This window comes from Saccopteryx leptura, chromosome 2 (genome assembly GCF_036850995.1).
Source record: "Saccopteryx leptura isolate mSacLep1 chromosome 2, mSacLep1_pri_phased_curated, whole genome shotgun sequence".
In the NCBI taxonomy this organism is placed as follows: Eukaryota; Metazoa; Chordata; class Mammalia; order Chiroptera; family Emballonuridae; genus Saccopteryx; species Saccopteryx leptura.
Genome location: NC_089504.1, coordinates 347,762,828 through 347,789,821, shown reverse-complemented (window position 1 = coordinate 347,789,821; position 26,994 = coordinate 347,762,828). Strand labels below are relative to the sequence as shown.

The following is a 26,994-nucleotide window of genomic DNA, read 5'->3' as shown; positions in this document are numbered from 1 at the left end:
CGTGCGGGGGTGTGTCTCCAGGAGCTGGACCGGAAGCTCCCCGAGGGCAGTAATACCTGTTTTGTTCGCAGCTCTACCCAGCTGCTGCACGCAGTAAACATTCAATAAATACTTGTTGAATGAATAAATGTCTGCTTGTTGGATGGAGTGTCTACTCTCCAGAATGGTCTCCGAAGAAAGTGCGCACGAGCGAAATCCAAAAAGCCCCCCCCCCCCCCAGCCACCAAGGAGCAAGTGACCCAAGTTGTTCCTGCTTCTTCTCGCTCCCCTTCCCCTGCTCTCCACTCCCGTTTGCTTGTGTTTGAAGAACAGCCGCAGAAACTAAGACCTGGGTGTACGATGCTGGAGAATCGGACCAGGGGCGGAGACCCAAGGGCAGACAGAGGGAGGACTCAGGGGCACCAACTGAGAACTACAGAGAGAAAGAACGAGAGACAATTAGTGTGGAGCGAGCAAGCGAAAAGCTCCCTACCAAGCCAGGCTTTGTTCCCTGAACCTAAGACTTTACCCGGCGGCGGGCGGCGGGCGGCGGGCGGGCCGGGAGCGAGCAAGCGGAGGCGCGCGGCCATGGCTGCCGCGGCCGGGCAGGGGGGCCGGGGGGGCGGCGCGTGAGCGGGCGGCGCGGGGCGGGCGCCCGCGATGTGCCACTCGGCGCCTCCCCCGCCGGGCCCGGGCTGCGCGGCGGCTGGGCGGCCCTGGTAGCAGGGCGCGCGGCGCGGAGCGGGCGAGTCCGGCGCGCGGGTCTCATTGTTGGGGGGCGGGGGGGCCCGTCGGGGCATGAGGGCGAGAGCACGGCGGGGGGGGCGGCCAGACCAAGCGAGCGAGGAGGAGGAGGAGGAGGACGCCGAGGAGGAGGAAGGAGGCAAAGAAAAGAAGCGGCGGCGGCGGCGGCGGCGGAGGAGGAGGAGGAGGAGGGAGCGAGGAGGCGCGCGGCCCCCCGCTCCCTCCCTCCCCCCCTGACCCCCGACCCCCGCCGGCCGGCCCCCCGCCCCAGCCCCGGAGGGAGCTCATGGGAGTATGAAGGAGATGGTAGGAGGCTGCTGCGTATGTTCGGACGAGAGGGGCTGGGCCGAAAACCCGCTGGTCTACTGTGATGGGCACGCGTGCAGCGTGGCTGTCCACCAAGGTACGGGGTGGCCCATGGGGGGCGGCGGGACCCGGGGGCGGCGCGCGCTGGGCGCCCTCGGCCGCGCCCTCCGGAGACCTCCCGGGGCTCGGGCGCCCCTCCCCCACCCCACCTGAAAGGAAGGGAGGCGTCGGGGGGTTCCTCCCGCCCTGTCCTGGAGGACCGGGTCAGGCATTGTTTTCTTGCCTATTGTTCCAGTCCCGCGCCCCCACCCCAAGTTGAGGGAGTTTGGAGACAGTCTAGGGGGCAATGAGTGCACTCTCCGCGCCCCGCACTGCCAGTGTCGGGGCTGTTAGGGGAATGTTTACCTTAGAGGTGTCCCCTCCTGGCTGGTTATTTTGGTCCCTGCTCTGGGAGGGAGAGGTCAAGGGAGAGTCATCCCCCCTCCCGCTTCCGGATACTGGGAGGAGCGTATTGGGAAGAGAGGAGAAGGGTCCCAGGGGAGAGGGGACTCCTAAGATCCTCCGGGTAAGAGCTGCGAGTAGGAGAGAGGTTGTGCAGGGGGCCGGAATCGAGAAGAGGGAGGTGTGGAGTTTCCCCCAGCAGCACATGGTTCTGGAGTTAACTCCTTAAGGAATCTTGCCGAGGGCGCAGGCTGGCATCTCCCGCCTGTCTGGCACAGCCAGCTGTCCACCCCCCCCCCTTCTTGGGAGAGCCCTTAATACTGTCGCTGTCTGCTCTTCCCGCCACTCTCCTATAGGTTACCTGTACTGCACCTGCCTTCAGCCTTGACTTTTGACCTCTATTATAGCTATAGGCAGAAAATGAGGTCCCTAGACCCCCAACTCTTTTGCCTCTTCCATTACTGGCCCTTTAAGAAATGCCCCCCCCCCCATAACAACAAAAACGTGTTTGACTATTGTAATGTCCCTCTCTTTTTCTCTATTCTGGATGATTTCCAGCAGAAGCTTTGCAGGTCCTGAAAGATTATGGGGGAGGGTCTTCTAGAGTTTAAGGTCAAGGACTCAGACTTCTTGCCCCTGCTTGGAGTGTTTGGCTGTGTGGTTGAAGGCTGGCCTACGCAGCTAGTAGGCATTCTCTGTGGTCCTGCTAGCTAGTGAGTGACTCCCAGACGGGGGAGCAGCCCCCCCTGCTGGAACTGGCTCTAGTCCTTTAACCTCACCCCCTTCCCCAGTTACTCTGGGAAAATCCACTGCTGACAGATTTGCTCCATGACTATCCTCCCCCACCCCTAGCTTGCTATGGCATCGTCCAGGTGCCCACGGGACCCTGGTTCTGCCGGAAATGTGAATCTCAGGAGCGAGCAGCCAGGGTGGTGAGTTTGAGATTTCCCTCCCCCCTTTCACCCATACACCTGAGCATCTCCTTGGTTAAGCTAGGGGACTCTGAGCTTGAGACTAGGGTGGGACTGTCACACAGGACTTCCTGTTTCCTGCACACCTATCACCAACCCCATCTCACTCTGCCCCACCTCAGGCAAGGGGCTCTTTATTTTTGTTTGCTTGTTTGTTTGAACTTTTTATTATGGAAAATTTCAAACCTGTATGAAAGTAAAGGGAATAAATACTGTTAGGAACCTCATGTTCCCGTCACCCTCTTCAACAATTACCAGCTTGTGGCCAGTACTGTTTCCTCTATACCCCAACTCATTCCCCCACAGACAGCTATCATTTCCTCCTGGGGCCTCTTGAATGTATTGGGGAGGGCAGGTGAGCAGATCCCCACTCCCTTTTGGAAAGGCCCCCTCAATCCCTGTGCCCCCTTGCATTGGCAGAGGTGTGAGCTGTGCCCACACAAAGACGGGGCATTGAAGAGGACTGACAATGGAGGTGAGGCGGGCCCTGAGCTCCAGGGCTCATCTGCTGAGGTCAGCAAGGCCCCCTGAGCAGGGTCTGGGAAGGCAGGAGTGTGTGTGTGGCGGGGGTGTGCTGATTTTCCTTTCCCCGGCTGGCATGGGGATCTGATGGGAAGGCCATGGAGGAGGGGACTGTCTGCAGTGCGGGTCTGTGAGGGGTCAGGGTCTCAGGCTTGTCATAGCAGCTGAGGCCTGCCCTACACTGCCCCAGGTTGGGCCCACGTGGTGTGTGCCCTGTACATCCCTGAGGTGCAGTTTGCCAACGTACTCACCATGGAGCCCATCGTGCTGCAGTATGTGCCTCATGATCGCTTCAACAAGGTCAGCGGTCCCTGCCATGCCCTCATACTAGTCCCCTCCCTAGCTGGGTCCCTCCACCTCTCTTTTCATCCAGTGTAACTTGATTCTATCCAACAGACACTTTCAGGGAACTCAGGAAGTGAGTAGGCACCTTCCACTGACAGATACGGTCAGGTTCTGGAATTCAAGTACTGCCAGAGGGTAGACCTTAGTAAGCAGTTCATTAGTTCATGCACTGAACACATTTTACTGAGTACCTATGTGTCAAACCCAGAGCAAGGTACCACCAGGCACTCAGTGTTCAGTATTGATCAACTCTACCCCATGGAATTCACACTCTTGTGTGGGAAGACTAAATATAATTAAATAGGCAAATAAAGTAGATGCAGTTTATGTTAAATGCTGTCAAGAAAACAAGGTACTGAAAGAATACCTTGTGTGGGGCTTTCTTTAAATAAAGTGGTGAAGGAAAGAGACAGTTAAGCTGAGACCTAGAGGATGAGGAGCCAGCCCTGTGGGGAGTGGGATTGCAGGTTCTCTGAGAATAAGCTCACCAGTGAGCAAGACAGACGCAAGACGCAGGACGGAGCTATCCATTATAGTAGCTGTCAGCCACACGTGGCTATGTAAATTAACTAAAATTAACTATTTAAAATTCAGCTCCTTGCCACATTTCAAGTGCTCAATAGCTCATGTGGTTCGTGGTCACTGTATTAGTGCAGTATAGAACATTTCTATAGCATCATCACAGACCGTTCTAGTGGATAGCACTAACCTAGGCCAATGGGGAGAGGGTGGAATTGAGGGGTATCTGAGGTGGAAGGGAGGAGGGGATGATTGTGGGGTGTCCTGCAGACATGTTACATCTGCGAGGAGCAGGGCCGGGAGAGCAAGGCAGCCTCGGGAGCCTGCATGACCTGTAATCGCCATGGATGTCGACAAGCTTTTCATGTCACCTGGTGAGACCCCTGCCTGCCCCCAAGCCTCCCACTCCAGGGTTCTCTGGGATCCCAGGCCAGCGGTACCAACTCTCTCCAAAGTTTGCCATAGATGGCCACTGGACAGGCTCATCCTAGCTGCTGTCCCTTTGGTGATCATGACAGTACTTTTCTTGGATGGCTTTGGCTTTGCCCAAGTGGGGTTCCAAGAGAGGCGGGTAGAAGGGAGGAGGCTGGTCTGGTTTGTGGCCACACCCTTCTCAGGCTGATCTCTCTTGATTAGTGCCCAAATGGCAGGCCTGCTGTGCGAGGAAGAAGTGCTAGAGGTTGACAATGTCAAGTACTGCGGCTACTGCAAATACCACTTCAGCAAGATGGTGAGTCTCATCTGCCAGGGCATAGATGGGTCAGTCAGCCATGGTTTAAAGGTTATGGGCTCTGGGCCAGGCTGGTGCCTGGTGCTGAGAAGACAGAGATAGGAGAAACCCCATCTCTGCCTTGAGGAGCTCTTCACTGAATGAAGAGTAAACTGAAGTATAGCCTGGAGGGTGTGAAGCCTAGTTAAACTGAGCAGCCCCTTCCAGAAGACAGAGCTCAGACCCTGCCTGTCGTCTGGCCGGCTTCAAGGAAGAGGCCGCACAGAAGCTGATAGAGGTGGGAATAATAAGAGCCACCATGTCTTGGTGGGGGGGCGTTGACTCTTTCTGGCGTCTGGACTAGGTTCCTTACTTGTGTTATTTTGTATGATCCTCCCAACCGCCCTGAGAACTAGATGTACTGTATTTTCCCATTTTAAGGATGATTAAACTAAGATCCAGCGAGGTGATACAACTTATCTTACAGTGTGTGTGGGATTCAGAATGGGCAGTCTGATCTGAAAGCTCCGTAGTCTGCCAAGCAAAGAGAGACAGGAACCCGACAGAGGGACAGGCACGGGCCAAGTCCTGAGAGGGGAAAGAGAAGTTTGTGAGCAGCAGAACAGGGTGTTCGGTGGGGACGAAGCAGAAAAGCTCAGGCATGGCCTGTGCTTCCTTCTGTCCCTGGCTTCAAGGAGCCAAGGAGAGGCTGGGGAAGGGGTATTCTCTCGTATTTGTGGGAAGACCTGCGGGTTCCAAGAGCCGTGGGGTGTCGTGCAGAGGTAGGCTGTGGCCTGACTGGGATTGCAGCTTGGACTTCACCCCCAGGCCAGAGGCTTGTAAGGCTGCTTGTAAGCGGGAGGGTAACACGATCAGATTTGTTTTTTAGGGAAGATTACCCTGGCAGGCACTGGAAAGCTGGATCCAAAGGCTGAGGCCAGCGGCTAGGGGACAGCTGCAGCAGGGGGGATGGAGGGATGAGGCCGAACTCCAGAGCATTTCTAGGTAGACTTGCCTATGTGTGGGGGTGGCTGAGGAAGAGGAGCTGAGGGGGGCATAGAGGATCAGGCTCTCAATCCTGGGTGAAGGGGGCTTGGGCACCTGGGGTGCTGTGAACAGGAGTGCACCAGGCTTGTGTAGCGTTCACACCTGTCTTGGTCCACCCCAAACAGTCCCAGTTTGTGTCTGTTGCCCTGGTGTACTTACTCATAGTTCCCCGCTTTCATTTTCAGCTGTGTCCTATTCTGGATTATAAGTTATATGGCCACCTTAGTGTTAGGGTTTGATAAGGACTTAGAACAAGGTAGGGAGCTTGGTTTGGTTTATAGAAGGTGCCAAGTGGGAATGTTTAGCTTTGGTAGCTGTCAGACACCCCTGCCCCCAGGGCAGGTGATAGTGCCAGTCCCAGGTATATAAGGCTGGGGCTAGAATCCCCAGGTGGGTTAAGGTGTGAAGGAAACTATGAATGGGAGAGTTTGAAGAGTTTGGCATGGTACCCTGGCTGGATAGCTCGGCTGATTAGAGTGTCCTTCCGATATGTAAAGGTTGTGGGGTTCAATCCTAGGTTAGGGCACATAACAGAAAGAGACTGATATTGCTGTCTCTCTTTCTCTCTTTGCCCCCTCTCTCTCTCTCCTTCTCTCTCTGAAATCAAGAAATTAAAAAAAAAAGTTTGGCATGGTAAGAGCAGTGCCCAAGGGAGCAATTGGGTCAGATGAGGTCTGAATTAGTCCTTGGGTTTAGCAATTGCAAGGTAGTGGGTGACCTTAGAGGGAGCAGCTGTAAGTCTGGGACAGATAGAGCCATGAGACTGGGCAGCGGGGAGTCTATTAGCAATGAGGGGAAGGAAGGAGCGGGCCCTGGCCGGGAGGAGAGGCAGCGTGAGGATCATTTGGGTTTCGCTGTGGATGCGTACCTCCCCCATTCAGGGCAGCAGTCCTTTGGGACAGAAGGGACCACTGTGTTTGGTGGAGGGGGGGGAGGTCAGGAACGAGGGTGAAGGGCTGATGGGTGGGGCAGTGTGTCTGGAGGGAAGGATGGGATGTGGAGCGCAGAGGAGCAGGGTCCCCGACAAGGGTCTCCCACACATCCTCCACCCCAGGAAAGGAGGCAGAGGTGGGTCCTGGCTCAGGCTGCCTGAGGTGGGCCAAGATGGCGCTAGAAAGAGGTAGGTGGAGAGCAAGGACCTGTGACCCAGTCCTACCTCTGCTGTGCCTTGCGTTGCGGCCAAAACACCCCTGTCTCTTCTGGGCCTCGGCTGTCAAGTTTGCACACTGGACGAGCCGGGGAAGCTCTAGGGAAGGCCCTTCTGTTGAGCAGAGCATCGCTGAGGCCGCAAGGCCCCCTTGGTGGGCAGGACATGGGGACTGGCCCCCAGGATCACTTGACCTTCAGGAACCTTTTTCTAAGCTAAGGAGAGGAGAGTTTGGCAACTCTTCTCACTTCTCTCCCCAGAAGACCTCCCGGCACACCGGTGGGGGAGGCGGAGGAGCAGGAGGCGGCGGAGGGGGAGGCAGCGGCACAGGGGGAGGCGGCGGTGGCTTCATCACGGGCCGGAGAAGCCGCTCTGCCTCGCCGTCCACCCAGCAGGAGAAGCACCCTTCCCACCATGAGAGGGGGCAGAAGAAGGTAAAAGTCTTCCCCCTCTACCTGTCTTGCCCATACTCACAAATTCACCCCTCTTTCAAGAAGCCACCACAAGGTGCCCCCAAGGCCTTGGGGCCTGCCCTCTTCTTCCTCCTGGGCCGTGGAGGCCTGGGAGGGGGCTGAGGAAGTGACATGTAAGGAACACAGAGGGTGAGGTGAGGGCCTGGCTTCCCTGGGGCTCTTGGTGTTTGTGTGGTTCCTCCAGTGTCCTCCCCTTGCCGTCAGTGTCCCCAAAGCACCCAGCACATGGCCCTGCACGTTTGCACGCATCTCCACGGTCTAACCTGTTGTCAGCCTGGTGTGTAAGTGTACATGCCTGCATCCCCTAGTGCCTCGTGTTAGTGGGCCTGGCTCCCATCCCTCTGCGCAGCTGCTCGGCCCCAGTGGACAGCCTCGCAAGTGTGCGCTCACCTGTGTGGTCCTGTGTGTCACTGGCATGACGACGGGATGGGCTGTTTTTAGCAGGCAGAGAGGATGAGGACCTGTTGGCTCTCGGAGGAACCTGCCGGAGCCACTCCTGTCCAGCCAGAGCCCCCAGTCTCTCGTAGGGGGAGACGATGTCCATGAGGCCCATCTCTGAGAGGGGTCCACTCCCCATGTGCACATGTCATCTTCACCTTAAATGCCCCCCAACACCAGGATCTGGTCACCTGTCCTTTTTCAGAGTCGAAAGGACAAGGAACGCCTTAAACAGAAGCACAAGAAGCGGCCTGAGTCACCCCCCAGCATCCTTACCCCAACTGTGGCCCCTACTGCTGACAAGGTATAGCTGCCCACACCCAGGAGGGACTGCCATGGCTGTGTGGGGTGGGGGCAGAGCGCGTGAGGGATCAGGGTGGGCCAGGGACCTGGGCACCCCCCACAGCTTCAGGTTAACATGCCTCTGCTCCCACCTCAACTCCTCTACTCCTCAGCCCTACCAATCACTTACCAACCAGGAGAGCAGGGGTGGGGAGGGGGTGCCGCCCTGCCTGCTGGCTGCCAGATGTTCACATCTGCCTCTGTCCAGACACAGGGCCTCACTCAGCACTGGGCTCTTGTCTGCAGGTACAGTATTCAGGTCAGTTCTCCAAGTTCTGGGGCCCATTCCCCAGAGATAGGTAAAGAGGACCCTCTCCCCCCTCCCCGTTCACTTCTCCCCCATGTCAGGAAGATGCCCATAGCCGGTGACCTAAGCAAAATCCTACTCTCTGCATGTTGGATGGGCTGAGAGTGTAGCCCTTGGCAGGCCCCTGACACTCATCCCAGGAGGGGCATGGCAGTCCTGTCTTTAGAAATGGGCAACATCTGGATAAGCAAATAGCAGGCCCTACTCGAGGCCAGGGAGTTGCTAATCCAAGCCAGAGCAGCCTCCTCTGCCCCTCCTTCCAGCCTGCCCTCCCCAGGAAAGGTGAACAGGGGCCTGGAGAAACGGCTTCCTCCTGTTGCCATTATTGCCCCATTCACCTCCACTACCTAAGGAGGTTGGCAGAGCCCTGGGCATCTTAGCTGAAGGCTCGGGTATCAGGTTTCTGAGAGGGGGGGGGGATGTTGCTGTGGCAACTGTCCCAGTAACAGTCTCCCTGCCCTGCTTCCCTGGACTCACCTGGAAAATCTTGTCATCTCTGCCCTCTGACCTTCCCTCAGGGCCTGCAGACAGGTGGAAAGAGAGGGCCAGAGATCTGGGAGTTCCCCAGTGCCTGGCTATTCCCTGGACATGGAGCATTCTGCCCATCCCCCTCCACCCACCCAAGCATTGCAGCTACCCCGCCCCCAACCCCTCTCCTCCCTTGCTCTCAGAACCACATCTGGCACCCTTCAGAACTCCAGCTGTTAAAAAGAACAAAGAGGAAGAGGAGACAAGGGCCGCCCCCAGGGAGGGCAGCACAGGGTGGCTCTCATTTCCCCATCCATTCTCCCTCTGGCATTTGTTGGTTTAGCAAACATTTACCTGGTCTCCAGCAGGAGGAAAAGCGCTGTCCCTGGCAGTAATATGGCCACATGCCAGCCTCTCTTCTAGAACAGGGGTGATCTAAGGGGTGTGTAGGGGTTAGCTCATTTAATTCTCAAAATAGTCCAATGAAGTAGGTATTTTATTAACCCCATTTAATAAATGAAGACACAGGTACAGAGGGGTTAAGTAACTTATTTGCCTCAAAGTGCACAGCTAGTAAGTAGTGGAGTCAAGATTTGAACCCATGCAGTCTGACTTGAAGGCCTGGACTCTTAAAAGACCACAGACACTGTCCCCAGTATATTATAGCGGCTGCAGCCATCAGAATCATTGTCATGATCGACCCCACACTATGTATCTGGCATTATGCTCCTCATAACTCTCCAAATAGGCATAATTAGCCCCATAAGGATACGGCAGCTCAGTGAGATTGAGACCGGCTACCTGAACGTAGCAGTGAAGGGCAGAGCCCGCCAGAGCCCATCCTCCAGCTCCTGCCCTCTTACCCTCCGAGAGATTACTAGGGGCCCCAGATACGGTGACAGTATATTTCAGTATAGTGTGGCAACTGTTGGCATGGCTAACGTGGGTACACAGTGCCCTGGAAATAAAGAGGATACCCCCCCCCCCCCCCCCGGTGTCCAGGGGAATTCTGAGCTGGATTTTGAAGGATGAGAAGTTTTCCGGGAGGAGTCAGAATAGGCTTTCCAGGCACAGGGCTCAGCACTGAAAGCTCAGGTTGCCTAGGATGGGCATGGAGTGGCCAGGGAATAGGGAATAGGGGTCAGCCAGGTGGCAGAGCTTGTGAGCAGGGAGGGAGCCATGGTGACTTAGGGCCCTAGGATGCCCCACTTCCTAGCATGAGTCCAGCCCTCTGAGGCACCTCGATTTTTTTTTTAATGTTCTATTGATTTTTTACAGATAGGAACATGTGTTCCTTTTTGTGCCCTGACCAGGGATGGAACCAGCAGCCTCTGTGCTCCGAGTTGATGTTCTAAACTAACCAACTGAGCTATCCAGCCAGGGCCCCCTGAGTATTTCTCAAGTGAATGAATGAACAGATGAGTTTATCAGTACAGACTCGGGAACTGTGTTCCTCTCCTCTACCTGAGGGGAAGGACAGACAGCTTCCGGGATTCCTGGTGCTCGCCTCTCCTCACCTCCAGAAGATGCACAGCTGCTTCCCCATCTCCCTGGTCTCAGGGCTCCCACCACCATCTCCCTACCTGGAAGTCCTTCCTGCAGCTAATTCTGCATTCTCCTAGTCGAGCCCCACATCCTGTGTGCTCCTGTTCCTTGGAAGACTCTCCCAAGTCTCCGTGAGCCCAGGCTCAGGCAGCTAGTCTCAGGCCTTCCTCTCCCTCCTTCAGGTCTCCTCCTCAGCTTCCTCCTCCCACCACGAGGCCAGCACTCAGGAGACCTCTGAGAGCAGCAGGGACTCAAAGGGGAAAAAGTCTTCCAGCCATAGTCTGAGTCACAAGGGGAAGAAGCTGAGCAGTGGGAAAGGTGTGAGCAGTTTCACCTCCGCCTCCTCCTCTTCCTCCTCCTCTTCTTCCTCCTCTGGGGGGCCCTTCCAGCCTGCAGGTGAGTCTGGGCAGGTGAGCCTCCTGGAGGAGGCTGCGAACCAGACAGCCTTTGGTCCTGAGCTTTCCTAGCAAGGGCCTTTGCATATTGGTTTGCATCTCATTTGCTTCTTAAATTGATTCAGGTTAAATATGGGGGATCCCCACCAAGTTACACTTCTCCAAACCCCTCAACCCTGTTGAGCTGGGGCTCTCCTCTGCTCCCATTTTGTCATAAGCAGGGAAGCTTGGGGAGCGGGTGTCACTCATCTTAGACACAGACAGTGGCAGAGCTGGGACAGGACACCAGGTTTCCCCATCGTCTGGCCAGAGCACCCCCTCCCACTAGTGCCCACTGGGACTGGGAGGGAGGGAGGGAGGGAGGGACCCGGGTCCCGCTGTAATTCCATTTTCCCTCTGTGCAGTTTCATCCCTGCAGAGCTCCCCGGACTTCTCTGCCTTCCCCAAGTTGGAGCAGCCTGAGGAGGACAAGTACTCCAAGCCCACAGCCCTCACACCTTCAGCGCCCCCCTCTCCCTCAGCCCCCGAGCCCCCCAAGGCTGACCTCTTTGAACAGAAGGTGGTCTTCTCTGGCTTTGGGCCCATCATGCGCTTCTCCACCACCACCTCCAGCTCAGGCCGGGCCCGGGCCCCATCCCCTGGGGACTATAAGTCTCCCCACGTCCCGGGGTCCGGGACCTCAGCAGGCTCCCACAAGCGGATGCCCACACTGAGCGCTGCCCCTGCACCTGCTGAAGAGACCCCAGAGACCAGCCTGAAGGAGAAGAAGCACAAAGCCAGCAAGAGGAGCAGACATGGGCCAGGCCGACCCAAGGGCAGCCGGACAGAAGAGGGCGCTGGGGCCTCAGCTGCTCCCTCCCTGCCTGGTGCCCAGCTGGCTGGCTTTACCGCCACTGCTGCCTCACCCTTCTCAGGAGGTTCCCTGGTCAGCTCTGGCCTGGGTGGTCTGGTCTCCCGCACCTTTGGGCCTTCCGGGAGCCTGCCCAGCCTGAGCCTGGAGTCCCCCCTGCTAGGGGCAGGTTAGTGACCCTTTGGAATGGAGGGCATCTGAGGGCTCAGCCAGTCAGTCTAGTAACAGGGCAGGGACATAAACATGCAGCTGGAAGGAGATGTGATAGAAACGACTCCAAAGGACAGAGATAAAGGATGGAAGTGGCAGTCATTTCTAAGATTCTCCCCCTTACCCGTCTTCTGCATGGTTGTAGTAGGAGAGATTAGGTTGTCAGGAGGACATAAAAAGCTTTGATTGGGGTATTAGAAAAGCTGGGAATTCCCCAGGCTGTGCCAGGCCAGGCAGTCTAAAAAGTAGTCATGCCAAGCAGAGATCACCCAGGCAAGAAGTGGCATCTTTGCAGGAAGATGGTTCGACTGTGTTCTCACCAGTGAGGTGAGAGGCTGCCCCGGCCACCTGACAGGAGGGGCTTGGCAGAGTGGTGACTGTCTGCTTCCCTCTGTGTTCTTGTACCTGTAGGCATCTACACCAGTAATAAGGACCCCATCTCCCATGGTGGTGGAATGCTGCGGGCTGTCTGCAGTACTCCCCTCTCTTCCAGCCTGCTGGGGCCACCAGGGACCTCTGCCTTGCCCCGGCTCACCCGCTCCCCATTCACCAGCACCCTCCCCTCCTCTTCTGCTTCTATTTCCACCACTCAGGTGAGGACTTACTCCTGGGCTCCTTCATCCCTGGGCAGGTGAGGGACAGGCTGCCAAAGACCCCAACTCTCCACGGGAACTTGAAATATTGGGTTTGATCACCAGGACGTCTCCCTCTCTCTGGTCCTTTCTCCTCCCCAGCACATCTGGTCCCCTCCACTCGGTAAACACAGTTGTGCCCTAGATCCATGAATAACCACCAGGCTGGACTCTACCTCCTTTCCCTCAGGTGTTTTCTCTGGCTGGCTCTACCTTTAGCCTCCCTTCTACCCACATCTTTGGAACCCCCATGGGTGTCATTAACCCCCTCCTTACCCAAGCTGAGAGCAGCCACACAGGTATGTGAATCTCTGATCCCATTCCCCTTTCTTCCCAAAGACTTAAGGGGCACCCATTACCCACATGTCACCCACACACACACACAAAAGATGGGAGGGCTTTCTGGCTGCCCCCTCCCTCTGGCTGTTGCCCACCCTGCAAAAAAAAAAAAAAAATGTTCACATACAACAAACTAGGGTATTCTTTCACATTAAAATCCGGTAAGGAGTTGGAGCAGGATAGGGAAGAATTACTACTGCTCCAGTTCACAGAAGGAGAAAGGCAGAGAGATTAATGTTTAAGGAAGTTCAAGTAGGGAAAGGCATAGCCTGAACTCAGATTCTGGTCCTCTGACTCCAAACCCGGTTCTCTTACCGCCCGCTGGCCTCTTAGTGAATCCTTGGGATTAGCGGTTACAGATATAAAAACGAGCTGGGAAACCTGCTCTCCGGGCATGTAAGAGTTAAAGGGGTGGGTCCGAAGCGCCCCACCCTCTCCCTGGAGAGTCTACCTAGCCCCAGGAAGCTGATTGGTTCAGAGACACCACCTGGCCCGCTGGGGTCGAGGCCTGCCTCCCAGCCACCAGTTCAGGTAGACCTTAAAGAGACTAAATCCCACTCCAGAATTAAAGACCCAACAGAATATGGTGACCCCCCCCCCACACCCAAATTGGAATTCTGTGTCCTAGCCAAGGGTTTTGCCATCTAATTTGTGAATTTATGAATATAAAAAGTCTTATAAATCATAATAGCTACAATTATTAAGGGCTTACAGCACGCAGCTTAACACTTCACATTTATTACCTTATTTTAATCCTCATAATCACTAAGGTTAATTTCAAGCCCAAATTCACAAAGCAAGTATCAGTATCAGTTACAAATTAAGCCCAGGACTGTCTAGACCCCAAATTTCTATAGCATTAAGCTTTCAGGAAAGAAATTGGAAGGTGGATCTAAAAGTAGCCAGGCAGCAGGATCTGCTTAGAGAAAAGGGAAAAGGCCAGATTCAAGGCTTTACTTCCCAGGGGGCTGGTTCTTTATTCCAGGGCTGCCAGCGCCTTCTGAGCTAGAACTGCTAGTCTGGGGTCGGGAGATCCTGGGGAACGGGGTCTTGCTAAAATTTTAGATCCCACACCCATTTAACCAGGCGGGGATCGGGAGGCCGACTGGCACCCATTCCCTTCTGATCCCTGCTCCCTTAACCTTCCAAGAGCCAGACCTCGAGGACTGCAGCTTCCGGTGTCGGGGGACCTCCCCCCAGGAGAGTCTCTCTTCCATGTGAGGGAGGGGGCAGCTTGGGGGAGGGCCTGGGAGCAGGGCTGGAGGGCCCCTCCGGGAGGAGGGGGCAGGAGGGGGCGGAGAAGCAGGCACCTGGAGAGGGTGGGGCCTAGAGGGGGAGGACTGGAACCCTGGGGTGGGGAAGGAGGAAGAGGGAGACTGGAGTGGGGGCGTGAGTTATGCCTGAACCCGGTGTTCCCTTCTGACCCCAGGTCCCCCATCAGCAGCCTCCCTGCACTCTTCGATCAGACGGCATCAGCGCCCTGTGGGGGCGGCCAGTTAGACCCAACGGCCCCCGGAACGACTAACATGGAGCAGCTGCTGGAAAAACAGGGCGATGGCGAGGCCGGTGTCAACAGTGAGGAAGGGTGGCTCAGGGTTGGGAGACCTACCTTAGAACCCCTATACTCGGTCACCCTTCTCCCTTAAATCCCCAAACGTCTTTAAGGTTCTGCCCCTTGGCCCTGCCCCAGTTTTAACTCCTTCCAATCTTTAACCCTTGCTGGACTGTGCCTGGCCCCTGGCCCCTGGCCCCGCACCCTCTGCACCCTGCCTTTGGCTTTACGGGACTTCTGGCCCATATTTAATTAAGCCCGAACTTCCGCCTGCCCCTTCTCTTTCAATGACAAGGCCTCAACCGGGCCTCAGACCCCGCCCCTGGTCCTCACACCTCTGGCTCCCCAAGTCCCGCCTTTATGCTCACCTGAGCCCCTTGCTTGCCCGCGTCTTCTTTTCTAGGTCTCATTTAGATTTCCTCCGCCAGGCCCCACCCTCTAAACCCCGCCCCCAGGCCTCGCCCCGCCTCTACAGGCTATTAGGTCTCAGGCACTCTCCTCTCTCTGCAGTCGTGGAGATGCTGAAGGCGCTGCATGCTCTGCAGAAAGAAAACCAGCGGCTTCAGGAGCAAATTCTGAGCCTGACGGCCAAGAAGGAGAGGCTGCAGATTCTCAACGTGCAGCTCTCTGTGCCCTTCCCCGCCCTGCCTGCCGTCCTGCCTGCTGCCAATGGCCCTGTCCCTGGGCCCTATGGCCTGCCTCCACAAGGTAAGGGAAGCCCACCCAGCCCGGGAGTGGGAACCTCTGCCGGGCGGTAGAAACTAGCCCCGACTTCATTCTTGACTCCCCTCCCTCAGCCGGTAGCAGCGATTCCTTGAGCACCAGCAAGAGCCCCCCCGGGAAGAACAGTCTCGGCCTGGACAACTCTCTGTCTACATCTTCGGAGGTGGGCACCACGGGGAGGGGCGCTGGTAAAGGGCAGGAGATGGGAGGCGCTAGGGCCTCCTGGTCCCACCTCCACCCTGCAGCTATTGGAGGCTGGGCAATGAAGTGATTGGCTGAGCAATGAGTTGACTGATCTATTCATTCCTTCATTAGATAAGGTAGTAATTATGGAGTGTCTACTTAGTGCCAGGTACTGGCAAAGCAATCAGTGAGCAAAACGGATACAGTCCTGATCCTGAAGATAGGCTAAATCCAGAAAAACAATCAATAATTACAAACGAGGGAAAAGTACTAAGATGAAAATAATATGAGGGCTGTAAGGAAGAATGGGGGTGGGATTCTTCTATAGATATAAATGATTAGGGAAGATTTCTGTGGGAAGGGTTTGTGAAAGGTTTATTACAGTGATTCACACAAAAGAATTCCTGTGTAATTGGTGGTAGATGGAGTAGCAGTGACTACTGTTAAGTTGTAGTAATTCTTTAAAATCAAGCAAACTAGTTTCTTGTTCTCTCTGCCACTTACTAACTGTGTGATGGGCAATAATAATCATCATAATAACTGATATTAATAGTACATCTGTCCTTTGTCATGTCCCGTGCTGCGGCTTTTAAAGCATTGTTTAGTCTTCATTATGGAATAGGTACTACTGTTACCTCTAACTGAGAGGTAAACTGAAGCAGAGACCCACCCAAGCCATTGAACTGTGGACATAGGGTTTGAACCTGAGCCTGTCACTCTGGTTGTCTGCACAGTTACTTAGCCTGTCTCAGTGGTTCACCTATAAAATGGGAATAATGAGATTGTGCAGGTCAAGCATGGACCGTGGGTCTGTTTTACTAGATGCTCACTACCGTCCCTGATGTTTAGTATTAAACAATGATGGCGAGGGGTGATGGGTCCCAGGAACTGACCTGTAAACGTGATTTGTGTCGACGCTTAGGATTCTTTGCCTTATTCCTTGAGCCTTGCTTCTTCCTCCTGGGTGGCTCTACCTGGGGGTGAAGTGGGGGTGGCTGTGCTCTATGAGAATGTTGGTGGGTGCTGGGCTGGGGGCCAGAAAGGTCTTGCTGGCCCCCTGCCCTCTGACCCGCCCCTTCCCCCTCCCTCCCCAGGACCCGCACTCAGGCTGCCCCAGCCGCAGCAGCTCGTCGCTGTCCTTCCACAGCACGCCCCCGCCGCTGCCCCTGCTTCAGCAGAGCCCTGCTACTCTCCCCCTGGCCCTGCCCGGGGCCCCCGCCCCACTCCCGCCTCAGCCACAGAACGGGCTAGGCCGGGCACCAGGGGCAGCAGGGCTGGGGGCTATGCCCATGGCTGAGGGGCTGTTGGGGGGGCTGGCGGGCAGTGGGGCCCTGCCCCTCAATGGGCTCCTGGGGGGGTTGAATGGGGCTGCTGCCCCCAACCCTGCAGGCTTGAGCCAGGCTGGTGGGGCCCCCACGCTGCAGCTGCCAGGTTGTCTCAACAGGTGAGGGAGAGCTCAGCCCAGGGGAGGGAATGGGGAGGCTGGCTCTGGGAGGGACTCTCCCCAAACGCCCAGAGTTCCCTGAAAGGAAGAACCACCTCCGATTTTACAGAATATAGAGTCTAGTCACCTCTTAGCCCCAGGCACTCCCCAGATGTTAGATATGAGTGCCCTCAGGATGGCAACTCTCTAGGATAAAACCGTCTATTTATTTCTTGTACCCCAGTCTAGGTTTTCCTTATGGGAAGTTCTTCCATCTAACTTACCTCCCACTGTACTCTCTGAGTCCAGTCTGTTTCTCTTTAGTCTTCTAAAGTTGCACATCCCCGCCTCTCCCCAGCTGGGTTTGAGGGAGTCTGGGAACCTGGGGGGCGGGGAGTGTTTCCCTGTCCCTTCTCATGGTCTGTGTTTTGTCCCCCTGCCTCAGCCTAACGGAGCAGCAGAGACATCTCCTGCAACAACAGGAACAGCAGCTCCAACAGCTCCAGCAACTACTTGCCTCCCCACAGCTGACCCCGGTAACGTCCTCCCTTCCCGGGCCACCCCGCCCAGCTCTGCCAGAAGGGGACATGTCAGAGGGCCTGGGCCCCCCTGCGGAGGAGGGCAGCCTCTGGCCAGGCTAGCATTGTACCCGTGGAACCGGAGCATCCCCTGTGGGACAAAGGGGATAGGGGCTGCTCTCAGGGCCCCCGAGGCATTGGGGCAGGAATGCCGTATGGCCCTGATCGCATCCTAGAGGGGGGCTAGAGGGTGGCAAGGCCTCAGTTACTGGCAGCTCCAATTCCAGCCCCAAGGATCTTTGTGGGTGGTAACTTCAGAGTCTGTATGGAGAGGTGGCTGAGCAGGTGACAGACACCCCTCAACCAGAGCAGCCCCTTTCGGGTCTGTCTGTCTTGTGTGTTGGGCTCTGCTAAGATTACTTTGGAGAAAAGGAGTTGTGCCTTTCAAAAAGGAGGAAACTGAAAATATATAAAAATATAATCATGTTTACATAAGAATCATTAGAGACACGAGAAACCGATTCAGCTGATCTGTAAGGGCTCAATGGAAACAGGTAGGAGCAAGATTTCCTAAGATAAACCTTGATAATATTATTTTGGTTTTCAGAACCCTTGAACATTCTTTGCCTACTCAAAGCAAAAATAAATGAATCTTAAATGAAAAAATAAAAAGATGGAGAGTTAAAAACTATTAACCTAGTTTATAGTGTTTTGCAGCTTAGGGTCTTACTGCCTCTGGGAGCATTTGTTGTTGTCATAGCAACTGAGGAACTGACTCACTGAGCAGGGTGGGGCCGGGGATGTTAAACACCCTGTGCTTGGCCAGTGTTGCCCACTTGATAATGTGCTACCACTTTCTTGTCTGGATAGGGAGACTTGAGTCCCAGAGTGGGGAGTTAGAGACAAGAGAATCTTGACTCCTTCCTCCCCTGTGATGGGATAGGGCCTGAGCCAAGCAGGGCAGCTGGCCTCAGGGACCACAGGCAATGAGCAGTCGGCCCACTTGCAGGAACACCAGACCGTTGTCTACCAGATGATCCAGCAGATCCAGCAGAAGCGGGAGCTGCAGCGGCTGCAGATGGCTGGGGGCTCCCAGCTGCCCATGGCCAGCCTGCTGGCAGGAAACTCCGCCCCGCTGCTGTCCGCGGGCACTCCTGGCCTGCTGCCCACAGCATCTGCCCCACCCTTGCTGCCTGCTGGGGCCCTGGTGGCTCCCTCTCTCGGCAACAACACAAGTCTCATGGCTGCAGCGGCCGCAGCCGCAGCAGTAGCAGCAGCGGGCGGCCCCCCGGTCCTGACTGCTCAGACCAACCCCTTCCTCAGCTTGTCAGGGGCCGACGGCAGTGGCGGCGGCTCCAAAGGAGGGGTGAGTCGGGTCTGGGGCTACCCTGTCTTCCTTCTCCGGGATGGGCAGAGGTCGAGCATCAGAAGGTACAGCATCTGATGCATCATCAGAAGAAGGAAGGAAGTATCCCCTAGCTCAGCAAGGTACCCCCTCCAGACCCCAGGGCCTCTGCTAGCGTATGGGGACCCTCCTCCTGCAGAGCCAAGAAAGGTGCACTCTGAGCATGGTCTAATAGTAGGACGACCAATTAGGAAACAGAGTTCCTCTGGGAAGACCAATTAGAAAAGGCCATTTCCTCTCTGAGTAGACAAATTAGAAAAGATGATGCTTTGGGTGGGCCATTTCCAGAAGGCCCTCCTTCCTTCCCCTGAGGGCATACAGACAGCACACGGTGTGGCTTTGGCTGGCGCATGCCCACTTAGCTAGGCACCATAGTGCAGGGCAACCCCCCCTCTACACACACGCAAACGCACACGCACGTAATTTTGGTACCCGTGAGAGCCCAGGCCAGGACCTTCAGCTGGGCTCCCTCACTGCATCCTACAAAAAGCTTTCTTGACCCAAGGGGTTGTTCTCAACTAGGTGTTAGGACTAGACCCCTCCCAAACCCCCAGCCTCCCTTCCTTTCTTTCCAGACTGCTGACAAAGGAGCCTCAGCCAACCAGGAAAAAGGTTAAAGCTACCCACACCCCTCCCGACCCCCAAAGTGGAGGGGGTCCTAGGCTGGAGCAGCACCTGCGCCCAGACACTGGAGAGGCCCAGCCCAGAGCACGTGCTGAGACCTGGGGAGTGTGGGGCACCCCTGGTGCTGAGGACTGAGACTGAGAGGGGAGCTCCTTCCATCTGTCCCCCTTCCCCTCTGCACAGACCCTTTGTGAGGGGCTCAGAGGAAGGACCGCCTCCACGACCACCTAGGAGCCGCTACCCTCAGCAAATATGTGGAGGTCCCCCAGAGAGCAGTGTGGGCCATGGCGTAAGTGGGGGGTTGGTTGGACCCACCACATAAAATGGATCAGCACTTGAGTAGGAACAAGTGGGGGACAAGGCCCTGGGCCTGCCCCTGCGCAGAAATCTGTTATGGAAGAAGGGGTGGCCCTACTGTACCTGCATTTTCTTCCCAACCTGGGCAGATGGCAGGAGGGATCCCTTGGACTGTTTCTCACCAGTTCCCTTCCCCTGTCCCCCAGCAAGGGTCACAAGCTGAGCTTGTAAAAGCCCACAGGCTAGGGGGTTAAGGACGGGACAGGATGGCCTCATACTCAGCCCAAGCCTCCGCAACTCGGGGGGAGCCCAGTGATGGGTTGGGAGAGGCTGGGGGAGGCCCAGCCCCCTGGGTGTCCAGCCCCTTTTTGCACTATTGGATTTAGGAGTGCCGAGGGTGGGGAGATGGAGCTAGTTGCCTGACTCGGAGAGCGTGTGCGTGTGCGTGTGCGTGTGCGTGTGTGTGTGTGTATGTGTGTGTGTATGTGTATGTACGTGTGTCTCCCCCTGGACCTGGGGCAGCTGAGGGCAGGGATAGGAGCAGTGCTCCGAGGGGGAGGGCTCCCAGCTCTTGTGTGCACCCTCCCCACCTCACCAACTTTGGTCCCTTTCTGGGGCATGAATGGTTAACAAAAACCAGAACAGTACTCCAATATTGGAGAGTAACTGGGGGCAGAGGGCTTTGAATCAGGGTAATATCCTGCCCTCCCTTCCCCAGATCCAACATGGTCTTGGTGCCCTCTCAGAGCTCCCCTCCCCCACTGATAGTTGGTCCTGCTTCCCTGGCACAAGGGGAGCCCCAGGGATTGGGGGACAGGGCAAGGGAGGGTAAAGTGCCACTTCCTTTAGTGAAGTCCCCCCTCCCAGAATTAGCCAACCCACTTCCCGCACCCTACCCCCATACCAACCAGGGGAGACTTAAGCTGACCTAACAACTGTCCCTTCACCCACCAGCTATTTCCCCTGGGGTATAGTGGGCAACGCTTAAATTCTCACCTTAAAGAGCCCCTGCCTGCCCATAGTCTTTGGTGGCAAAGGCCTAGGGGCCAGTGGGACAGCCAGAAGAGGGGCAAGGTTGAAGCCTGTGTCTGTGTTTCAGTTGCACTGGGGTTGGAGCCAGGAGAAGGCATTTCCAGCCTTCCCTGATGTTCATGTCTCGTCAGTTTCTTTGCATGTGTGGATTTTTTTGTGTGTGTGTTTCTGTTTGGGTTTTTGTTGTTGGTTGTTTTTTTTTTTTTTTAATAAAGAAAAGAAGATGTGTATATTTTTGGCAATGACAGAAACGTAGTGCAGATATATTTTTGCCTGTGCTGCTCAACTGGTTTTTTTCTGATACTGAAAATAATATTATTACTGTTGATAAGACTTTGTAAGATGTTAGGGAGCTGATAATGGAGGGGGGTGGGTGGGACTCCTTCAGAGGCAATTTCTTAGGCACTTGCAAGGGCTTGGTGGGAGGGGGGAGACCGTTGTGATGACCTCAGAAATACTCACTTTTTATTAATGCTAAATATCAGTTAGAAAGAAATGATAGAACTCAGCATTTTATTAATCTTCACCTATTAAGCTATCTAACTCCCTGCCCCCCAAATCACTGAAAAGAAAAATAACCATCAGAGATTCTTAGAAGAGTTGTTCGTTCACAACCACGCCCTTGTCCGAGGCCGACAGACTTAGAGCTGAAGTCAACTTCTGTTCTGGGTGGCAGGGAAGTAAATCCACCCAAGGCTGCTGTGGCAGAGAGAGAGAGAGAGAGAGAGAGAGGTCCAAACGATTTAGTGCACTGGAACCAAGGCCTCCTCCCTCCAGCACTGCAGGGTCTGGGGTCCTCATCTCCAAGAGCCTCTTGTTTTCCAGCTTTCCCCAGGCTGGCCAGGTGCAGCAGCAGGTAGTCAGGTTGGACTTGAATATGGGACCTAGGCTGGGCATGGATCCGTGCTGTCCCTCGAATTTGGGGGTAGGCAGGAGAGAGGTAGTACATTTTCATCTTTTAGGGAGCTTTATAATAAACATCTGGAGATCTTCAGGAAGGAGCAGGGTCCCAATGTGGGGAGATGGCCATACTGACCTAACCCTCTTCTCCCAGACTCAGCCCCGTTTTCCAGGATGAATTTGGGTGGGCAGTGGGAAGGGCTACAGATTTGTAGATTGCTCTGACTAGGGGAGGGGAAGGATGTGGTTTTCAGAGCGGAAGTGGAGTCTGAAAATGCGTGAGTGCAACTTCGTGTATCATCACCCTCCGCTTGGAGATGTGAGTGGGGTGTGCATGCACAGTGACTGTGGCCTTGAGGTCACAACTGGTACATGAATGTCAGAGCTGGAAGGGACCTGTTTTTAGGGGTCATCTGAGCCAGCTCCTCGCTTCAAAGGTGATACCTTCAAGCCTAAGGAGGGGCAGGGGTTCGGGCAGAGCCAGGAGCAGCCCTTAGGACCCTGGTGGCCTGGCTCTCTGCGCTCTCCCTTCACGGCACACCTCCACCTGGCTGGCTGGCTGTCCTTGTGTGTGTGACGTGTGGTATGAGTGCAGGGCTGTGCCAGGGTGCGAGGGCATCTGTGTAGCACTGTCTTAGCTCAGAGCTGATGGATCCTCTCCATAGACAATGACACTTTAAAGGTTGCTTTTAGAAAGTTTTTCCTTTGTGAGTTTTTTTCCCCTCAGGCTCCTGGGTCTGCTGCCTCCAGGTGTCCTTACCTTGAGGCTGGTGAGAGCACCCTGCCCTTCCAGTTCTGAGTTCTAGGGAAGTACTCCTCGAAAGGGCCTAGCAAGTGAGGGGAGCCAGAGCCAGAGGCCAGTTCTGAGAAAGGGTCATCTCCGCAGGTCCGCTTCCCAACTGGAAATGCAGACAGGAGTTCACAGGCGCAGGCTTCCCCTGCTAGCTTCCAGCATCTTCCTTGGTGTGTGGTAGGCCGGAGTTCGGGTTAGGCAGCTTACTCCCAGTTTTCCTTTATTCCAATTTAGTTTCTTGGGGAGAGGTGTCTGGAGGGATTCAGGTCACCTCAGTTGGGAATGTGGAGGGAGGTGGCACCCTGGCGCCCCCTAGTCACAGCACTCAGATTACAAGTGTCTAGCTCCGGGCCGCTCTGACTTGATCTACTGAAAAGTTGGGGGCAGAGGGGTGCCTTCATTGCCCGTTGTTCACTTCCTCCAGCCCAACCTGGGACTTAGGTGGCAGGACTGGAGACCCAAACCCTGGTTCACCCCACCCCCTTCCCATCCCAGCCTGTCTCAATGTAGCAGACTCTTCCTCGGGGGGCAGGGAGGGGAAGCCATGGTTTGCTAGCCCAGGGCTCTTTTTTCATTCTTTCTAAAACCTCCTTTATATCCTCAGCCCAAAAGACAATGCCCTCCCTACCACCTGCAAGCCTGGAATTGTGCATAACCCGGATCTTGTATCTTTGTATAACGGATGTTATTTGTACGAAGGGCAGTTCGTAAACAGCACTTGTTCTTTTAATAAAAGAATGTTTTGCAAAAAAAAAAAAAAAATCCAGAGACCCTGCTTTGTCTGGCGTTACTGAAGGGAAAGGGAGGTGGCCCGCCAATTGTGGGAGCCTTGGGGGAAGGGGGGGGAGATGGTCTATTACGTTTCTAAAAGTGCTCAGGCCTGACCTGTGGTGGCGCAATGGGATAAAGCGTCGACTGTTCGATACCCTGGGCTTGCCTGGTCAAGGCACAAACGGGAGTTCATGCTTCCTGCTCCTCCCCTTTCTCTCTCTCTTCTATGAAAATTGAATAAATTAAATCTTTAAAAATAAAAAATAAGAGCGCTCAGAATAGTAGTTCGGCAGAATGCACAAAATACCCAGGCTGCATATCCAACGCTCAGATACCTGTGTCGTGTCCCGCCCCCGCCCAACCGCCGCCGCCACCACCAAGGATGTGATGTATATATAGGCCGGGCTGACGGGAATCTGTTGAGAAAGAAGGTCCCTAGGTGATTAGATGTACCCGCCCTGCACTTACAGAAACAGTGTCTTAGACTCTGCAGGAGAAAACGGCTCCCAGGAGGGTCCCTGCTCACGCGCGGGGCCACGGTGGGGTGGGGCGGGGGCAGGGAGAGCAGGTAGGTAGACCAAAGGCGATGCTCTGCGGCCCACTCCGCAGACTTGCGGGTACCGAAGGCGGCGCCCGCAGAGCCCAGTCCACACGGTCAGGCACTCGGCTTGGCTTCCCGCGGTTGGGGCCGGACCGGACCACTCAGGTCTTCGGTCCCCATCCGCACGGAACTCCCGGCGTCTTCCGGGCCGAGGCGGGGCCGGCCGGCCCGCCGGGAGGCGGGGGTAAGCGGGAAGGTGACCCGGGCGCGGGGCGGAGCCGGCGCGGCGTGGCGTGGCGTGGCGTGGCGGCGGGGTCAGCATGGACCGAGTGAGCGCGCTCCTGCGACCAGTGGCCTGGGTGAGCATCCCTGCCGCGGCGCGGCGCGGCCCCTTTCTCTCCTCGCCCAACGGCTCTCCCAAGCTCCGTCCCGCCTGCCCCTCGGCTGAGCGTCCCCCTCCAGTCCCTTTGTCGCCTAGTGTTTTTCAGACCTCCCTGAGCGCCTGCTGCGTGCCAGCACCTCCCCAGCGGCCCCCCTTCCCTCTTGTGATCCCCTTCCCTCTTGTGATCCCATTTTCTCCTGCGCTCATAAGCGGTTGTCCCTTCCGTCCCAGATGACTTCCCTCTGGAAGTTCTCTTCTTTCCACTGACTCAATGTTTCTGATCCCAAACCACCGCCTGGTGATGACTTCGTGCCTTGCAGAAGCTGAACCAGAGCCGTGACATCTCTTCCTGGCTGGTAAGAACCCCGTTTCCCTTTCAATCTGCCCAAGTTTCCCAGGTCCAGAGAGCCCATAGGTAGAGTCCAGACAACAGAACCGAGGGTTGGCCCTGCTTCCGGGACTCCAGCCTGTGAATGCCTTGCCTGTAGCCACCTTCCAATGGCTCAGGAGAGGCAGGCTGGACCAGAGGGCACAGGGCAGGGAGCCAGGCTTCTGGGCTGGGAACAGCGGTGCCTGATAAACCAAGCCCCAGGTGCAGTTGGCCTGCTTAGGCTGGCAGGATTCTGGCCTTCCCCACCCTAGCACCTGGGTGGAGCCAGGGTTTGCAGAGAAGGCAGCTGGGCCCTCAAACCTGCGTGGCCTTGAAACCCTTCCCTATCTGGAGCTTCTTGTGTCCTAGGGAGAATATCCTTGCTGGGTGTTATCAGATCAGCCTCCTGCAGAGGAAGCTTGCCACAAGCTAGGGCCAGTGGGAATTGGGACAAGGCCATAAACAGGAAAGTGCTTCCAGGACCCAGGCTGACCCCAAGCCCCTCATCTTCCCCGCCACAGGCCAAATGGTTCCCCAAAACCCCAGCCAAGCCTGTGGTGGCCCTGAAAACACCCATCAAGGTGGAGCTAGTGGCAGGGAAAACCTACAGGTGGTGTGTGTGTGGCTGCAGCAAGAATCAGGTGAGAGATCCCTGTCCCCTCCCATTGACTTCTGACATCCTGGTTGGGAAAAATAGGGTGTCTTTTCTGGGAGCTCCCTCTCAAGAAAAAAAGACTCACTTGACCTGTGGTGGTGCAGTGGATAGAACCTCAACCTGGAGTGCTGAGGTTACTGGTTAGAAACCCTGTCTGGCCAAAGCAATTTGAGACGAGACTACCTATGTGTTGATGCTTCCCACTTCTCTCCACCCCTTTCCCCACGCCTTTCTCTCTCTCTCTAAAATCAATAAATAAAATCTTAAAAAAAAAAAGTTAAAGGACTAAAGGAGTGAAAGATAAGTATTTTTTTTAAAAAGAAAGAAAAATACTATCAGGTTGATGCCACCCATAGCCTTGAGCTCTGTTCGCTGCATCCGTCCTTTGAGATGAGCCCAGAAAGAGAGGAACCCAGTCACACAGCCAGGAGGGTGGAGCCCTGGGTTCTGAGCTTTGCTACTGGTGCTCCGTCCTCAGTGGCTTGAGTGGCTTGTTCCAGGCTCCTACTCTAAGCGAGAGGCCTGCCTGGCTCTCTCTTCCTCTCCCCTTGCTCCTAAGAAGCATCTGGGCCATCCCAGCCCTGGGACCCCAACATTGGGAAGACTCTGCTCAGCCCCGCTGCCCCCAAGTGCCCCTTCCCAGTGTCCTCTCCTGAAATCCATGCCTTTCGGTGTATGTGGCTTCCCCGGTTGCCTGCTGCAGGCAGCTGTCTTCTCCGCCTGGCTGCCCGCTCCCCTCACTCTCCCTTCTGCCCCAGGAGCCTTTAATCCAGTAGCAACCTGCTCCCTAGGAGCCGCCAGGGCCCCGTTCCCCGAGCTGAGCTCGGAACTGTTCCCCTCCAAGCAGTGTGGCTGCTGGCAGCAGCACGGCTTTGCCAGGTCTGACTTTGGGTAGGTTCTCCTGCGGGTGCAGCAGCCTCAGGGAATGCCAGCTAGAGTGGCGGCAGAGGCCTCCCTGCCTCATGCCCCTGAGGCCCAGAGGCTCTTTTTATTGGTATGTTGCCCTCATTCTCTTCCTACCCCACCCTGACCCCAAGGTCAAGAGGCCTACTAATAGCCAGTCATAGCACCTCTGCGGGCCTTGGTTCCGTTACCCAGTCTCTGCTTGAGCACCTCCTGGGCTCGACGGGGCATGTATGCTGGCACCAGGCTGCCAGGTCCCTCACTATGGGACATCCCCCTCCTCCCTGTGACCTCTACTCCCTGTAATATGCCCAGTTGTTCCCTGGGGCTCTGTGATGCACACAGGCTCCCTCCAACCCAGTTTTGGCCCAGGAATATGGGGAAGAAATGAATGTTATCAAACAAAAAACAAAAACAAAACATGAAAACCTATCAGTGTAAACTGCTGATACCTAAGGCCCCATCTCACCTTGAAAAGTCTGTCTTCGTGCCCTAGAGGCTAATGCTGTAATGACTCTCTGTATGTAAAGTGCATAATAAATGGTTATTTCCTAGGGACAGCTTGACTCTTAACTACCCTTGCATCACAGATGAGAGGTAAACTAGTGTCACCCAGGAGCCTGAGCCCTAACCACTGTGCACAACTCCTCCCAGACCTGCCCAGCCCCATTGGGTGGGGCCAGGTCTCTAACTTCTCTTTTCCTCACCAGCCTTTCTGTGACGGCTCCCACTTCTTCCAACACACTGGCCTCTCCCCACTCAAGTTCAAAGCCCAGGAGACCCGAAGAGTGGCCTTATGTACCTGCAAGGCCACCCAGAAGCCCCCGTACTGCGATGGCACGCACAGGAGTGAGAGGGTGCAGAAGGCAGAAGTGGGCTCCCCACTCTGAGCAGATGGCTGCTGCCCAGTTCCAGGCCTCTCTGACAGGCACCTCTTCGTGGGGAAGGAAAGTGAGTGCCACACTCCCAAAAGGGATCATCTGGAGACCCCAGTACCCGCAGTTGGCTTGTAAAGGACTTGCTCCCCATAACCTGAAGTCTTCAATCTGGGGCAGCCAGGAACAGTCCCTGGTTAAACACCTGCTGGTGGGGATGACATTAAACATGTCTGCCCATCCTGAGTGGTATTCTTGTGGTCCTTGGTGTGAGGCACAGGGCCTCCCCCCTGCTCTGGGGGTACCTGACTGGCCACA

General features: G+C 55.7%; 3 protein-coding genes and 1 long non-coding RNA gene across 7 annotated transcripts; 2 read left to right on the top strand and 2 right to left on the bottom strand.

Annotated features, from left to right (window-relative positions):
- Positions 1–289: 289 nt before the first annotated feature.
- LOC136392282 (uncharacterized) lies at positions 290–2,316 on the bottom strand. 2 transcript variants are annotated; one of them, XM_066364368.1, is made up of 2 exons: positions 509–935; positions 290–412 (listed from the first exon to the last, which is right to left on the bottom strand). In XM_066364368.1, exons 1-2 carry the CDS (start codon positions 777–779, stop codon positions 393–395), a joined length of 291 nt encoding a protein of 96 aa, XP_066220465.1. In that variant the 5' UTR covers positions 780–935; the 3' UTR covers positions 290–392. The 2 variants fall into 2 exon arrangements, 1 of the variants encoding a protein (XP_066220465.1); XR_010748930.1 differs by lacking the exon at positions 509–935 and adding an exon at positions 1,435–2,316 and having other exon boundaries at positions 330–412.
- Positions 970–20,415, top strand: MLLT6 (MLLT6, PHD finger containing). 3 transcript variants are annotated; one of them, XM_066364365.1, is made up of 20 exons: positions 970–1,126; positions 2,323–2,402; positions 2,862–2,916; positions 3,154–3,263; positions 4,098–4,201; positions 4,464–4,557; positions 6,994–7,164; positions 7,847–7,945; positions 10,486–10,699; positions 11,103–11,717; positions 12,170–12,351; positions 12,581–12,689; positions 13,880–13,946; positions 14,159–14,304; positions 14,792–14,989; positions 15,079–15,167; positions 16,282–16,631; positions 17,056–17,146; positions 18,138–18,494; positions 19,109–20,415. In XM_066364365.1, exons 1-20 carry the CDS (start codon positions 1,018–1,020, stop codon positions 19,148–19,150), a joined length of 3,282 nt encoding a protein of 1,093 aa, XP_066220462.1. In that variant the 5' UTR covers positions 970–1,017; the 3' UTR covers positions 19,151–20,415. The 3 variants fall into 3 exon arrangements, with proteins under 3 accessions (XP_066220462.1, XP_066220463.1, XP_066220461.1); XM_066364366.1 differs by having other exon boundaries at positions 6,991–7,164; positions 10,486–10,621; XM_066364364.1 differs by having other exon boundaries at positions 6,991–7,164.
- A 257-nt stretch (positions 20,416–20,672) lies between these two features.
- LOC136392284 (uncharacterized) lies at positions 20,673–23,601 on the bottom strand. The gene is made up of 2 exons (XR_010748931.1): positions 23,419–23,601; positions 20,673–21,185 (listed from the first exon to the last, which is right to left on the bottom strand). It is a non-coding gene; the product is annotated as an uncharacterized lncRNA (long non-coding RNA).
- A 32-nt stretch (positions 23,602–23,633) lies between these two features.
- Positions 23,634–26,922, top strand: CISD3 (CDGSH iron sulfur domain 3). Its single transcript, XM_066364367.1, has 4 exons — positions 23,634–23,850; positions 24,194–24,229; positions 24,765–24,884; positions 26,512–26,922. The coding sequence occupies exons 1-4, from the start codon at positions 23,812–23,814 to the stop codon at positions 26,689–26,691; spliced, it is 375 nt and encodes a 124-aa protein (XP_066220464.1). The 5' UTR covers positions 23,634–23,811; the 3' UTR covers positions 26,692–26,922.
- The last annotated feature ends 72 nt before the right edge of the window (positions 26,923–26,994 follow it).